Source organism: Elephantulus edwardii, unplaced genomic scaffold (genome assembly GCF_000299155.1).
Source record: "Elephantulus edwardii isolate Elephantulus edwardi_28Jun2011 unplaced genomic scaffold, EleEdw1.0 scaffold00294, whole genome shotgun sequence".
Lineage (NCBI taxonomy): Eukaryota > Metazoa > Chordata > Mammalia > Macroscelidea > Macroscelididae > Elephantulus > Elephantulus edwardii.
In genome coordinates, this window is record NW_006400044.1 from 207,085 (window position 1) to 222,752 (window position 15,668).

General features: G+C 33.6%; 1 protein-coding gene across 4 annotated transcripts in view; it reads left to right on the forward strand.

Annotated features, from left to right (window-relative positions):
- The window catches only part of SMARCAD1 (SWI/SNF-related, matrix-associated actin-dependent regulator of chromatin, subfamily a, containing DEAD/H box 1), a 113,213-nt gene that overhangs the window by 37,954 nt on the left and 59,591 nt on the right, over positions 1 to 15,668 (forward strand). For 3 of the 4 annotated variants that reach the window (XM_006900741.1, XM_006900742.1, XM_006900743.1), the window contains exons 6-9: positions 769 to 869; positions 4,275 to 4,376; positions 5,523 to 5,604; positions 6,899 to 7,290. In XM_006900741.1, coding sequence (XP_006900803.1) covers positions 769 to 869; positions 4,275 to 4,376; positions 5,523 to 5,604; positions 6,899 to 7,290 — 677 coding nt within the window. Of the gene's footprint in view, positions 1 to 768; positions 870 to 4,274; positions 4,377 to 5,522; positions 5,605 to 6,898; positions 7,291 to 7,575; positions 7,939 to 15,668 lie in introns of those variants that run through there. The other variant, XM_006900744.1, reaches the window with a different exon arrangement.

Consider the following 15,668-nt stretch of genomic DNA (forward strand, 5'->3'; position numbering starts at 1 on the left):
ACTGTTTAAGCTTTCTGTTCTTTCCTTAATTGTAAAAGGTATTACATACTTTGTAATTTTATTTTGAAAAGTAAATGAAATTACACTTCCAAGTGTTTAATAGTTATTCTTATAAAAACGTATACTTTGTATAAATTACACTTATACAAAATTAAGTATATAGTAGTATATTAAATTTTGGTGTTGGTGATACTATTCAAGTAGTATGCACATACAGAGCTCAACTTTTTTCCTTGCTAAATATCTATTCATTGAGGAGAACCTCTTTCCCATCTTTACTTCCCAATAATCTTCTGTAGGATTATTTGACAGTTGCTGTAATGTACCATGGAGTCAGAACTGACCCATAGATGACCTTTTAGCAGATTTTCAGAGGCAGTAAATTTGATGTGAGGAAATTGTCCATTTTTCTCTCTCAGAGCAGCTGGTGGGTTCAAACTGTGCCTTTGATATTGCAGCATAACTTATCACTAAGCACTAATGCTCCCTACTTGTTAATTAGGAGATGTAAAATTTTTAATAATATAGTGAACTAATACAATATTAAGATTTGTTTTTTTAAAAAAACTGGAGGGATTCTCTGCTAAATTTTACTTCAGGTTGCAGTTTTGAGTGTTCATAATATGAACAGGAAAGAATACTAGGGGTACAGCCCAGAGTATTATCTACAAATTTTTTGGTATAGTACAGATTTTTGCCTTTTTTTGCACTCATGTAATTGATTGTTGTGATTTCATATGAAATTTGAATATTTCCCTATCTTGAAAGGTGGTGGACCCAGGAAAAGAAAAGTATCTTCTTCATCAGAAGCCTATGAGGAGGATGAATTTAATGATGATCAATCTGTAAAAAAGAAAAAGTTGGATCATGTAAGTTACATCTGAATTGTAGTATCAAAATTAGTTGCTTAAGTAAAAAATATGTTGCATCTGGATATTAGACATGAAAATCCACTTAATCAAACAGGTTTTTTTGTTTGTTTCACATTTAATTCAAGCATTTTTTGTTTGTTTTTAATTTATGGCTGCCTATTCACTTTTCCCCCCCTCCCCCTTCATTTTATTCAGGATTAAATGATTAACTGCAATTTTTATGTAAAGTTAACCTTGCAAAGGTTTTTTGTGATATGGTAGTTTCTGGTTTTTTTTAAAAAATACATTTTTAAAGAGAATTTCACACACACAAACACACAGAGAGAGAGAGAGAGAGAAAACAGCTGTACTCCATTGCCATTTTCTCCTTCCCAGAAGCAAATACTGTAAGGCTTCTAGTTTACTCTTGATATTTACCCCCGTATCGAAAAGAAAAGCAATTCTGCTTTCATTGGATTATTTTAGATTTCCATTATAACTTACTTTACTAATGGAGCTATAAAGAGATAGCTCTTGTATCTGACATGAGTAATTTGTTTACAAATAGTGTCTGCAAACTTTATTAACAATAGTACGGTTTGATCGTCAAAATCAAGCCATTACCACAACTAGCACAGTCACTTTTTTTTGTTGCCTTTGATGTGGTGGCCTAAGAAGCCCCAGATAACCATCACATTGCATTTTCTACTGTTTTGTTTGTTGTTTCTTGGAAGCATTCTTTCCTTGGGAAGTAAAACTTATGGAAGTGAACATTTTGTGAATAGATTTTTAGATCTAAAGGGCAACTGTAGTATTAAGAACTAGGCCTATACTTTGGGTTCTAGATCAGTGCATGGACGATATGGGAGAAGTGAGATATATATATTGATTACTGATACAGAGCATGTACACTTCATATATATCTCATTGAATAATTTCAGCTTAGTCAGGTGTTATTGGAAAACTTACATACTGAATTGTTGGTAAACTATTTCATTTCTTTAAGCCATCTTTTTCTGGGTAATGGGGCAAAATGATGAGATAGGTGAACTTCATTGGTGTGAGTTCACTGATGTTCTTTCATTCATGTGATATTAGTTCCTAGGTCAGAACTATTGTTATGTCTCAATATACTCACAGTTCACAATTATATCAATAAAATTTTCCATAAATCTGTATATGGTGGTATTTACTGGAAGCAGGTAGAGAAGAAAGCAAATCCACACTTAAAGTGTCTGTTACTCTCTCTTCCAAGATGAAAAATTATCTGGTATACTCAGTTGATTGAACGTGACAGTTGACTTAATCAGACAGTTGAGAACTCATTCTCAGCCTTGGTTCTTGGCAAGTTTTTTACTCAGTATGCTGATAGCTAAATAATTCTTCCACTTGTTGTTTACTGATGAGTTGGATCTGACTGGCACAGGAGGAGATTGGCCCTCCTCCAGCAGAGCATCTGGTGGATTCGAACCACGTGCCTTCGGGATTGCGGTGCAGCTTCTTGCCACTAGGCCACCAGAGCTCCGTAGCTAAATAATTCCCGATATGGAATAATTTTATGTTGATCAATATGCACAGCTCCTACTCCTTTTGTGATGCTACTTTGTATAATGGGCTCACTCATTGAAGTTTTACAGATTTTCTCTGAGTGGATTATCTAGCTACATAATTCTTTTACATCTCCTCTGTAGTAGCTGCTCTTTGCTGAACATTTACATTTGAAACTATTATCTATATGTTGTATCTCCACATCCTGAGATGTCACTGTTCCACTACTTCCGCAGACTTCCTGTCGATTGATCAACAAATCTTCTGCCCAAAGTTGTGAATTGTTCTTCAGGGCTATTCTTTTAAGTGAAAATGTGTTATCACAGAAGTTTATATTCAATTGGTTCTTGCATTCTTGCAAAATTTCCTCTACCTCCACCTGATCATAAAGATTTCCTTTATGAAATAAAGGTTTGTTGAAGAGCTCTGGTGAAACAAGAGTATGTGCTGTGGGTGTTTAATCCACTTCACATTTAACTAATTTGTGCCTCCTGAATTTATTCAGTTCCATTTCCATTTCACTGATAGCTGTAGTGCCAAATATGGCTCTTATAACTGTACATTTGTAACTGGAAAATCCTATAGGGTTGATTCATTCTTAGGTTCTTGAAAGAGATTTGGACCCAAATTCCTTTTATTATCAGTTTTCTATAAACCACTGTGCTGCTTTGGACAGTTTGGGTCACCAGCAATTAGCAGAATGGGCAAATAGAAAATATTCCATATACTGAATATTTAATTTGTGTTATATGTTTTACAAATAGTTAGTTTTCTTAAGTTGAAATTCAAATAACAAAATCATTTTAGTGGACAGTTAGTAGTACTTTATAACATTGTGCAGCCATCACTGCTGTGTAGTTTCAAAACATTTCATCATTATACACTAAAATCCCATTTTGTTGAATAGTCATTATCTGTTTAATTATTTTAATATTTCATAAAATATGTGACCTACTTCCTGTTTCTTTGACTTAGCTTGATGATTTGGAAGCTTATGAACACTATAGCATGATATAGCATTTCTTTTTATAGCCAAATAATCCATGTGTCTCTGTACCATAATTTGTTTTATCTCTTCATCTGTTAGTGAATGTTTGGTTCACATCTACCTATTTGCTACCATAAATAGAACACCTTGAATATGCATGTATAAGTGTTTGTTGAATATCTGGTTTTGATTCTTTGGTGTAAAGTTGCCTTATGACATAGGAGTGAAACTACTGAGTTTATGATAGACTGAGAAAGGTTAAAAAGGCAGGCCTTGCTATCTACAAAAAGAGATATGTGAAAAAATAGAAGAGGAAAAAGCAAGTTCCTGACCCACTGCTTTATAGCCCTTTGGCCTAGAGAAAAAAAAAATCAACAAATAATTGTTAATTAATGTATTAAAATATGTTTATATGCATAAAAAAGGAAACCCTGTGAATCACAACTGTGAAAACCTTAGCTGTCACATGATGTGACATAAGACTAGACTGGTCAGGGTTTCATTATATTGTGAATAAGGTCAGTATGAAGTTAGAAACCATTGCTAATGACAGCCCCTTAACTGATACTTTCACAGATGCTGTTACATGAAATTATGCTAAAATAGATGTTTTTAAAAGATAATGAACATAATAAATAATTTTGAGCACTATGAAGTTTACATTATTGGATATACAGTCAAGTCTTTGAATAATTTAATACTGGCAATATTTCTTAAGATATAAATACATTTTTTGCATGAGTAATTTTTAATTCTTTTATATAAAAGGTAATACTTTCCAAACAACGTCATACTATAGGTTACAAGTGTAATTTAATTACATTAAGACTTGTTATTGATGAATTCTTAAATTGCTCTATTCTCTCCTCCTTCCCACTTTACATTAGGAAGAGGAATCAAATGAGTCTGCAGGATCAAGCAATAATTGGGAAAAGCAAGAAAGTATTGTATTGAAATTACAAAAGGAATTTCCAAATTTTGATAAACAGGTAAGTAATCTTTAAAGAGAACTTGGTTGAAATAATTTTTATTGTACAGTTAAGACTGAGATCAACTTTTAAAAAAAAGGTTACTTTCGTTTAGTGTGTGTTTCACCTATATCCAGTAATGTGTTCTCTTTTTATTACGATTAGAAAATACTTTTGTCTTTTTTGTTTACAGTACTTCTCTTGTTATAGTATTAGTATTCTAAGTATAACCATAACAAGTATAATTTTTTATTCAGTTATAAATTATGTAGATGTTGTTCTATAAAACTGACAACTATCAATCCACCTCCTTTAGTTTTTCTCATATTCATGTTCTTTAAATTTATGATAAAAATTTTAGAATCCAATACAGTTTTTCATTGTTTTAGTATTTTATAATAATTCTTACTTTGTAAGAATATTTTTAGTGTCACTAAAGACTCGTGCCAATTTGGACAAGAACAAACTGGGAGGAGGGTAGAGAGAATAGTGCAACAATGAATGAGTGGAAGCCCAAAATCTCTGTAAATGTTTATGAAAATTAATAAAATATAATTATAGAAAAAAAAAACACAAAAAAACAAAGCTTAAGCCCCTCCCCTGGTTCGAATCTGCCAACATCTCTGAGGAATAAAGATGAACTATTCACATGCTAAAAAAAAAAAAAAAAAAGACTCGTGCCAAGTCAGCTTGCACAGAAAGGTTGTCAATTGAATTGCAGGTACATACTGAATCACATGGCTTAGTATCTAGAATACATTAGCCCTTGTTAACATAATATGTATTTAAATAGTGTATCTACTAATTCTAGTATATTAAATCCAGACTCTTGTTCTGCTCATTCTCTATCTGTGTTGAAACTAAATGATTTGGGGTTAAGTTTGTTGAAGCTTCACTATCAATTTAGCAAATTTTCTTGCTCCTTTAGGGCGTTAAGCAGTGCAGAAAGTGAGTCAGAAAGGCAAAGATAATCTATTATCTTTCTCATTGACATTTACAAAGGTATATTTACAGAGGTGAAATGCACACAAATCATGTGAAAAACAACTGTAAGATAATGAAGTGGAATATATTTTCAAGATATTAAAATATTTTAAAAGGACATTAAATTTTTCTTCTTTCTAATTAAAATTTCTCATTAAAAAGGCAATGAATTTTTTTTCCTAGGAACTAAGAGAAGTACTCAAGGAGCACGAATGGATGTACACAGAAGCTTTAGAATCTTTGAAAGTATTTGCAGAAGACCAAGGTAATTCTTTAACACCTTTATAATAACTTCTTCCCATAGAAAAATGACAAAACATGTCTGTAATCAGAGAATGGAATTGCATTAGGCATTGGTAGGAATAAATTTTTTTTTCTTTTGAATGACCAATCTCCAAATGTTTTGACCTCTTCTTTACAATAAATCTGTGTTTGCCTAACTCTTGATAGTTATGGCAATTTCTAAACTACCATGTTTAATGAAGTATAAAATAGGTATATTTTACATTTTAATAGCTCTTAGAATGGATCTTAGAGTAATTGGTGTCTGCATTCACTGTACTATATGTAGGTGACTTAGTCTGCACTTCAATAGATATGCAAAATTTTATTGTTAGCTAGTTCCATTAGTGGAGAGGTGGTTAAAAGGAATTTAATGACATGTTTGGTGACATCCCTCAGCAAGAATCAAATATACTAAGGCTTCATAATTGCAGTGCAGCTTAAAAAAATGCTGTACTTCCAAAGGTCTTAATGGGACAGAGAGCACATAATGGGGCATTGTGCACATAAAAGAAAGCCACCAGTATCACTAATTCTAAATGAAAAACAAACTTAAGAATGTGAAGAAATTAGAAGAATCTCATCTTCAATTTTTTTTTACTTCTATTATGTAAACATAAGATTATTTAAATGATAATAATTGATCATAATAATTGAAGCTCCTTTACTAGTTAACAAAAAAATTGTGTTATATATTAATCTTTTGTTTTCTTCCTGATACATACTGTAATAGTGTGCCTTTAATCATGTGGTTGTTAGAATTCAAAGAAATATGATTGATTCATTGGTCATAAGTAGTTAGTACTTTTTGTTCTAATATAGTAAAATAATTTAAAAAATGAAGATAGAATAGTGGAAATAAAATATAAATGGTTAAGTAATTTTGACCAGTAAGCTTCACAGTAGAATGAGTGCAGTTTTACTATACTCATCAGTTTTGGCCTAAGAGATGGGGCTGTTACATAGCATCTGGGACATCTCATGGTTATGCAACACCTGCCATTTATGTTTTTAAGCCTTTGTTAGAAAATTGAAGTTTATATTTAATCATTTTAAGGAACATATTCTAACCTTTTGGAACAAATTCTTTTTGTTTTCTAACTCCAAATTTCTTTAATACTTACCTTTAAAATACACCAAGACTATTAAATTATCGTTACATTCTTCTATATTTAGAAGGAAAATATAAATGTTTGAATATTTTTCTTATTTGAAATTTTAGATCTTTACATTTGATTCATGTAGCTGTTATCTTTTTTATCACCCTTTATACACAGATAACCACTATGCTTCACAAAATGAAGTTCCAAATGGAAAAGAAGTTTCTTCAAAGAGTCAAAGTTATTCTAAAATTACAGCTAAAACAAAACTGAAACAGAAATTTTCTGTGAAACCACAAAATGGTTTTAACAAGAAACGTAAAAAAAATGTGTTTAATCCTAAGAGAGTTATTGAAGACTCCGAATATGATTCAGGTTCTGATGTCGGTAGCTCACTTGATGAGGACTATAGTAGTGGTGAAGAAGTGATGGAGGATGGCTATAAAGGTAAAATTCTTCACTTCCTTCAAGATGCTTCAATTGGTGAACTTACTTTGATTCCTCAGTGTTCTCAGAAAAAGGCTCAGAAGATAACAGAACTCCGGCCCTTTAATAGTTGGGAAGCTCTGGTAAGCTACACTCTTTTTTTCTCCCCCTGTGTGTCAGTGTTCTTAATTCACAGTACCGTTCATAGTCAAGGTATCTTCAGACTAGGGAAGCATAGATGGGTGGCCTTATCCTGAGTAGAGTCAAGCATTACTTACCTTTTAAGCCAATAGTATTGCAAATAGTGTCATATGACCTAATTTTGAATGAATTAAGGGGTGATTTTGCTGAAAAAACCCAAGCTGATTGGCTGGAAATACTGTCACTCATTCTTTTGCATAGAAACTTGGTTCATTTCACTGCAGAAGAAGAAATTACAGCTTACATTTTGCAAGGAGTTGTTTGCTAGTCTGTTCTCCTGAGACACCATACAGAAAGCAAGAATGTGGCAGAAATTTTACTACAACTACTTGAAGAGCATTAGTAACGTCCAGGGGCGCTCCATGATTCCAAATATGCCAGACCAAGTGTTTTATGCTTCACCATAAAAGGAGCAATTGCTTATTTTCCTTTTCTTTTAAAAGTGACAGCTCAATCTCTTACATGTTTTTCTTGGTTAAACAACACGGCCATTTTATGGAGTGTAACAGGCTGCAGCATTTTAAGTGGAAAGTTTAGAAGTGTGGAAACTAGAAATCAAACGTTAGGTGAAGGGAAGAGAGTGAGCACTGGTAAGTACAATTTTGCATGATCATTTTCTAGAATTTTATTACCTGTAAACAAACCTTAACCAGACTCCTTGAATTTTGAATTTAATAAAGGTAGTCATCAGTTTTTAATTATACAGAGAACTGGAAAAACTCTTGTGTTTTAAATGTTACCTTTATTGAGAATATTCACTTTTATGGTATGAATTGTATGTAGGCCGTGCTGTGAAGCAGTATGGTGGTTTGTGTTCTTTTTAACAACTTTAGAAAATGAAGTGACGCTTTGTAGAATTTTTAGCAAGTTTTATTTCCTAAGTTGTGAAGCAGTGTTGGTTTTGTAGTTCATTTCATGCTGGTCCAAATGTGAATAAGCCTGAGTGCTCTTGCAGTGTGTCTTGTAGTAGCAGTTAGAGAAGGTCACTGAACAATGGCTGTAAAAAGCATTCTATGAAATATTAAAATATTTAAAAATATGGAAGCATTACTAGTATTTTGTAACTTAAAAAAAAATCATTCGTTTTGCCTTAAGCCTTTGCTTTTCCTGAGAACATCTGTCATAGCAGGTCCTTTCAAAACTTGTTTGGCTTTGTATGAGTGATTTATTTGTTAAAGTATTTGCTGAAGGGCTTTCTTGTTCTTTTTTCCTTTCAATTTTTTTTTTTTCTTCTCTCTTTAAGGGTCTCTGTTATTTCAGGGCTGGTTTGCTCAGGCTTGTTGGAATTCTAATTTATTTAATAAGGAATGTAATTATCTGCCCTAGTATGTTTTAGTTACTGTAACTACTTGCCCAAATATCTTTTCGTAAAAGTAAATTATATAATTTTATCATAGGTCTTTGTGCCAAGTGCTTTAAAAAGTATTCAGCAACTTAACATGTGGAAAGCATATTTCCCCTATTAATTAATTGGCATAGTTTAAGTTAGCCTTGACATGAATTTGTCAATTGTGCATTACTGCTTATACCTTTTATCAGTTCCTTGCCTCCTTTTAAAAAATTGAATCCAAAGACTACATTCTTTGTTCTGACCGTTTCTCTAAATGTTGAGTATAGTTTAACACAGTAGAAAAGTATCTTGAGAGTAAACTGACATTAATGAAAATAGGGTTTTTTTGGTAAGTGAACAGCTAACAGAAATGTCAATAAACTTTGAATTTTAATTTGCTTAAAACTTTTAATATTTATACAGTCATATATATATATTATTCTTTCCCTAGTAATCAGCGAAGTTTCATGTGTACTTTTTAAATAATTTTCAAAAGGGGGGAAAAAGCACAAAATGTGTATTTTTCTTTTTCATAGCGACTGTATTTAAAAAATATCTCTGAAAATTAGTTGAAAAGTCAGTCATTCTTTAACAAAACACATAGCAGTATATGTTAACTAAGAATAACTGACATTTAGTAAATTCTTTAAAATATTGAAGGTCACTTAATTTCAAGGCTGGAGGAATTTGACATGTTTTAAAATTAAAAAATAATTTGTTTCATATAAAACTGAGTACTTAGCCAATGGTCAAGTCATAATTTATGAACCTTGTATAACTTGGCTAGTTAAATATAGTTAGATTCCTTTGACTTTATTTTACAGGTAATTTGAGTGTGAAAATCACATAAGTAAACATTTTTTTAAAACATTGTGGATCATTATTTTTGTTTCAGGGATTAGTGTATCAGAAACTTAACAGTGATCCCTATAAGAATTTTAAAATCTGGAGATAACACTTTATGTTAGGATTTTATTTTCAGAGAATTACACTTTTCTAAAAACAAAAACAAAACCTGAAATGATCTTTTACATATGCCAGTCACGCAATTAAAATGAGGAAAATGTTATTATTTTTGTAAATACTGCAATTTCACTTGCGAGTCCTTATGTTTGCCACTCTTTCCTTTCTCTTACAATTACATTTAAATATAGCTTATTAAATTTTCTTCATTAATTTTCCATTTCAGCTATGGTTTTTCTGCATAATAACTAATGCAAAGTGCTCATTGTAAGTAAACCACATTATTAAATCACTCAGACTTTGGTTTTGGGGTTTTGGGGTTTTTTAATCACGTAAACTTTGGAAATTTAGCAAGCAAAGAATATTAACTGTTTAGAAACTTGGGTTGTTAGTATGGCAAAGTCAGAATTCTTCTTGCAGATTTTATATACTTGGTTATTTCAGTTCATCAATTTACTAAATTTTTGTTTAGACTTATTTTGTGTATGATACTCCTGTTACATTGTATCTTTTCACTTATCAGAATAGTATGATTGTACTCTACAATTAAGATAAAATTTATGAAGAGCTGAGCCTAAAAATTTTACATATTCATTGTTTTTCTTAACATAAAGATCAATCAATGAAAATGTAGTTTTCTCATCCTGTGGAATACTTATTTCTGAAGTCCTCATAGAGATCCACTGTTACAGAACAGAACTGTCCTAAAGGGTTTCTAACTTTTAGGCTGCCAGGTTTTTCTTCCATGGAACAACTGATGATTGATTTAAGTTCTCAGCCATTCTACCACCAAGGTTTTAATTCATGTCAAAATGTGTCCTTATTCTATTATTTACTATCATTTAGGCCACAGATATTCTTTATTACTTTACTTGATAATTACTGTAAAATATCTGTCTAAATTTGTCACATAAAGCCTAATTACTCTTTTTTATATATATGTACTTTTTTTGGTAATGTTTACTTTTATTGGTTTGTATACACTAATGCATATATATACACATTGTGTTTCATTCATATATATACGTTTCATGTACATTATGTTTTATACAATCTTTCATTTACATTGTGTTTCATGCAATCATTCATATGCTTTGTATTTATAATAAATTACTACTGATCTATACCTATTATCATCATCCCGTCTTTTTGAGTCTTCAGTGAATCTTTCCTGTTCTTTAGACCCCTCTCTCCCACTCTGCCTACTAAACTAACTCTGCTATCCCAGTGATTTCCACTCTTCCCCCTTTTATTTCTTCTCCTTTTAGACATTTACATACATCTTACTAGTTATCCTCTGTTTTTACAATACTAGTGTTTACGTTGGTAAATTTGTTTATAAGATTACTGTGTCTAAACTTTGTTCTGATTTATATAAATTTTGTAAATTTTTATTTTAAAAAGTTTTGAATACATTGTGAGTAGCATGGTCTCACTCTAGCCTACCAGTTACTTTGCAACACTGCTGCCAGGTACTGAACCAGTCATAGTGGTTAACCAGGAGTTTGGTACTTTGATCCCACCAGTGGCCCTGAGAGAGAAAAGACCTGACGGTCTGTTCCCATAAAGGTTCTACCCTCGTAATTCCATGGCACACTTTTACCTTGTTCTGCTTAGAAGGGTCATGTGACAGCTCACGAGAGGAAGATATTGGACGAGATGGATTGACTCAGTAACTGCGGTTATTGTGTCAGAGACGATGAGGTTGGCTTAAGATAGACCAGGTGCAGAGCTGTTGTACATAGGGTCACTGTGAGTTGCAAGTGATTCAATGACACATACCAATATCATAGAGTTGGAATTAACTTGACAGCATGCAAGAAACAGCTAGGTATTTATAGCAAAGAAGAAGATCAGAATTTGTCTTAGGTGTGCTTCTAGTTAGGTGGAAAATAAATGATAAATGAAATAAAAATATTTTCCCTTTTCTTATATAATTCTTATACAGTAACACAAGAATTTATGCAATAAAAAAAGAATTCATATAGTACTTGTATGGTAAGAGTGACACAGTGTGGCAAAAGTGAGGTACTTCAGTTGCTATTTTTAAAAAGTTTATTTTCTAATTGAAGGGTTCCCAGTCTAGGTCACAGAGAAACTATTTTTTTATGGTTATCAAGTTGGTAATAATTATATCAGCAACTTTTTATTTACCGATAATTTTTTTTGGTAAAATTACAACACAGGATTGTTAAAGCCTTTTTATCTTCAGAACACATTGTAGTGGCAGTTTTAGTCAAACTGCATCAAAAATTCTGTGCTCAGCCAGTCTTGGTCCACTTCCTCCTCTCCCCTGTAGGATGGTTTATCAGACTTGTAACTAGACACATTACTCAAAATACATTGGTGTAGTTAGGTGCCATGTAGTCAATTTCAACTCAAAACAATCCTATCTAACAAAGTATAACTAGTGTATTAGAGATTTTGTGTCTGTAGCCTTTATGAAAGCATATTGGCAGATCTTTATTCTGATGAGCTATTAGATTGGTTTAAATCCCTTAACATTGCTTTAGTTTAAATCACTAACGTTGCTGTTAGCAGATGAATGCTTTACTTTTTATACCACCAAAATTCCTCCAATAATATATTAAGACCATCATTTTCAGTGTAGTGATATGACAAAATCTGTCCAATAGAATATAAGTAGAAATAAAGAATTTTGAGAAGTATTCTTAGAAAACCTTCTTCCTGTTTTTCCTTCTTTTTTTTATTCATTCATTCATACACACTTTTTCCTTTTTCTCCCATCACTCCCAAGTTCCCTTGTAAGACTATTAATTATCATACACATGGTTTCTAATTCACTATTCCTTTGAGACTGTCCTTCCTTTCACTTATTCCAGTACACTATTATCAATCCATTCTTTTCTAGTTCTTCCATTCTTCACAAATCCCCTCTCAATGATGTTATTACAATAATAGGATTATACAGTTTTGTATCTTTTTGACTGAGTTATTTCACTCAGCAAAATGTCTTCCAGGCTCATCTACACTGTGTGGTGGTGTTGTGTACCATTGAGTCAGAACCAGCTTATCCATTGCTGACCCTTCCAGTGAGTTTTCAGAGGCTGATTATCACATAGGAGGAGATTGCACATCTTTCTGTCATGGAGAATCTGGTGGATTTGAACCACATGCTTCAGCTTTGCAGTGCAGCTTCTTACCACTAGGCTACCAGAGCTCCTTATCCACACTGTGTAGTAGAGTTTTATGAGCTCATTATTTCTCAGTGCTGTGTAGTATTTAATTGTGTGGATGTACCATAGTTTATGTGCACATTCATTTGTTGATAGGCATCTGTGCCGTCCATTTCTTTGTGGTAGTGAATAATGGTATGATAAGCATAGCTGTGCATGTATCTGTTTGTGTTGCAGCTCTGATTTCCCTAAATTCTTAGTCATGGGATACCTGGGTCAAATGAATTGTATTTTTATTTCTAACTTTATGAGAAAGCACCAGATTTTCCTCCACAGTAGTTGTACTGTTTTACATTCCCACCAGCTATATATAAGAGTTAAAGTATCTCTACATCCTCACCAGCGTTTGGTGTTGGTTGCACTGTTGAACTTCGTTGTTGTTGCTAAATTGAAATAATGTCTTTGTTATTTTGATTCGCATCTCTTTTTTTTTAAATTATTTTTTTTTATTTCTTTTTTTTAAATTTTATTTTTGTGTGAGTGTACCGTCAAATCAGATCTGACTGGTACAGGAGGAGATTGTCCCTCCTTTTCCCAGCAGAGCATCTGGTGGATTCGAACCGTGTGCCTCTGGGATTGTAGTTGCAGCTCCTTGCCACTAGGCAACCAGAGCTCCCCTCGCATCTCTCTTAAGAGCAGTGAATACAATCATTCAAATAAATATACCAACAACTAGAGCCGAAGAAAAAGAAATATATTTCTACCAACTTTTTCAGTCAGAAATCAATTGTACATGCAATCAAGATGTATTAATAATAAGGGATGACTGGAATACAAAAGTTAGGAACAGGGAAGAAGGATCAGTAACTGGAAAACATGAACTTGGTGACAGACGTGAAGCTGCAGATAGAATGATAGAATTCTGTACAGTCAATGATTTAATCATTGAAAATACTTTTTATAAGAATCAAAAACTCAGGCTATACACATGGATTTCATCTGATGGTATACATAGCAGTCAAATCGATTACATCTGTAGAAAAAAATCACTGGAGAAGCTCGATATCAGCTCTGAAAACTAGGCCAGGTGGCTGATTGTGGAACCACCAACTACTCATATGCAACTTCAAGCTGAAGTTGAAGAAAATTAAATGCACAGGAACCAAAATTTGACTATGAGTCTATCCACTTGCATTTCAAAACCATCTCAGGAACAGGTTTGAGGCCTTGAACACCAATAAGCAAAGACTAGATGAAGAGTAGGAGGATATCAAGCATGTCATCCATGAAGAATGCAAAAGGTCATTACAGAGGCAGAAGAGGAAGAAAAGACGAAGATGGATGTCAGATGAGACTGAACATTGCACTAGAGCACCAAGAATCCAAATCAAAGGGAATAAATCAAGAAATTAAGGTTTTGAACAGAAGATTCCAACGTCAATGTGGGAAGAAAAAGTATTATAATGAAACATGCAAAGAAAGAGCTAGAGTCAGAAAATCAAAAGGGCCTAACTCAGCATTTTTTTAAGCCGAATGAATTGAACAACAAGGTTAAACTTCAAGTTCCAATACTTAAGGATGCTTTGGACAGAATATTAAATGATCCAGAAAACATTAAAAGGAGTATACAGAGTCTCTGTACTAAAAGGAATTGTCTGACACAGAAGAAATTCATGAAACAATGTATGAGCAAGAGGCTGCGGTAATGAAGGGAAAAGTTCACACTGCTCCAAAAGAATTGGTAAAAAACAAGCCCCCAGGATTGATGGCATACGAGTTGACATATTTCAAACAGTAGATGCTGCCCTGGATGGGCTCACCAACTTGTGCTAAGAAATCTGGAGGACAACCACTTGGCCAACTGACTGGAAGAGATCCATATTCCCATTCCAATGAAAGGTGACTTGACAGAGCGTGGTAATTATTGAACAATATCATTAATACTACATGCAGGCAAGATTCTGCTGAAAATTATCCAAATATGACTATAACATCACATCAGCAGAGAACTGACAGATGTGCAGACCAGGTTTAAAAGAGACTGTGATACTAGGGTATGTTGTTTTTATTATGTGCCATCGGGTCGCTTGCAACTCATAGGGACCCTATGTACAACATCCCTAAACTCTGCTCTGGCCTGTGCCATTCCCACCATCTTCAATACACCCATCCGGATTACCCCAATCACAGAATCAGTCCCACCTCATAGGGGGCCTTCCCCTTCTGTGCTGTCCCTCCACTCTACCAAGCATGATGTCCCTTTCCAAGGACCTGTCCCTCCTTGCAACATGTCCAAAGTATGTTAGACGGAGACTTAGAATCCTTGCCTCCAAGGAGCAGACCGGTTTGACCCTTTGCAGGGTGAATCTGTTTGTTTTCCTAGCAGTCCATGGTACCCTCAATACGTTTCTCCAGCACCACAGCTCAAAGGCATCAGTTCTCCTTCTATCCTCCTTAGTCATTGTCAAACTCTGATGCATAACAAGTGATAGCAAAGACCATGACCTGTATCAGACACACCTTAGTCTCCAAAGAAACACCATTGCTCTTCAGTACTGGGAGTCTCACCACTGGGCCAGTTGGCAGCATCAGGAGGGATGGTGAAGAGATTGAGATTGTTCACAGCTTCAGTTTGCTTGGCACCACAGTAAACACTCTCGGCCTCAGCAGCCAGGAAATTAGAAGATGTATTGCCATCCCAAAGAAAGGCGACCCAACTGTGTGGAAACTACAGAACAATATCGTTGATTTCACATGCAAGCAAGATTCTACTGAAGATTATCCAAAAATGACTGGAACAGTACATCAGCAGAGAACTGCCAGAAGTCCAGGCTGGGTTTAGAAGGGTTCGTGGTACTAGGGATATTGTAGCTGATGTTAGATGGATCTT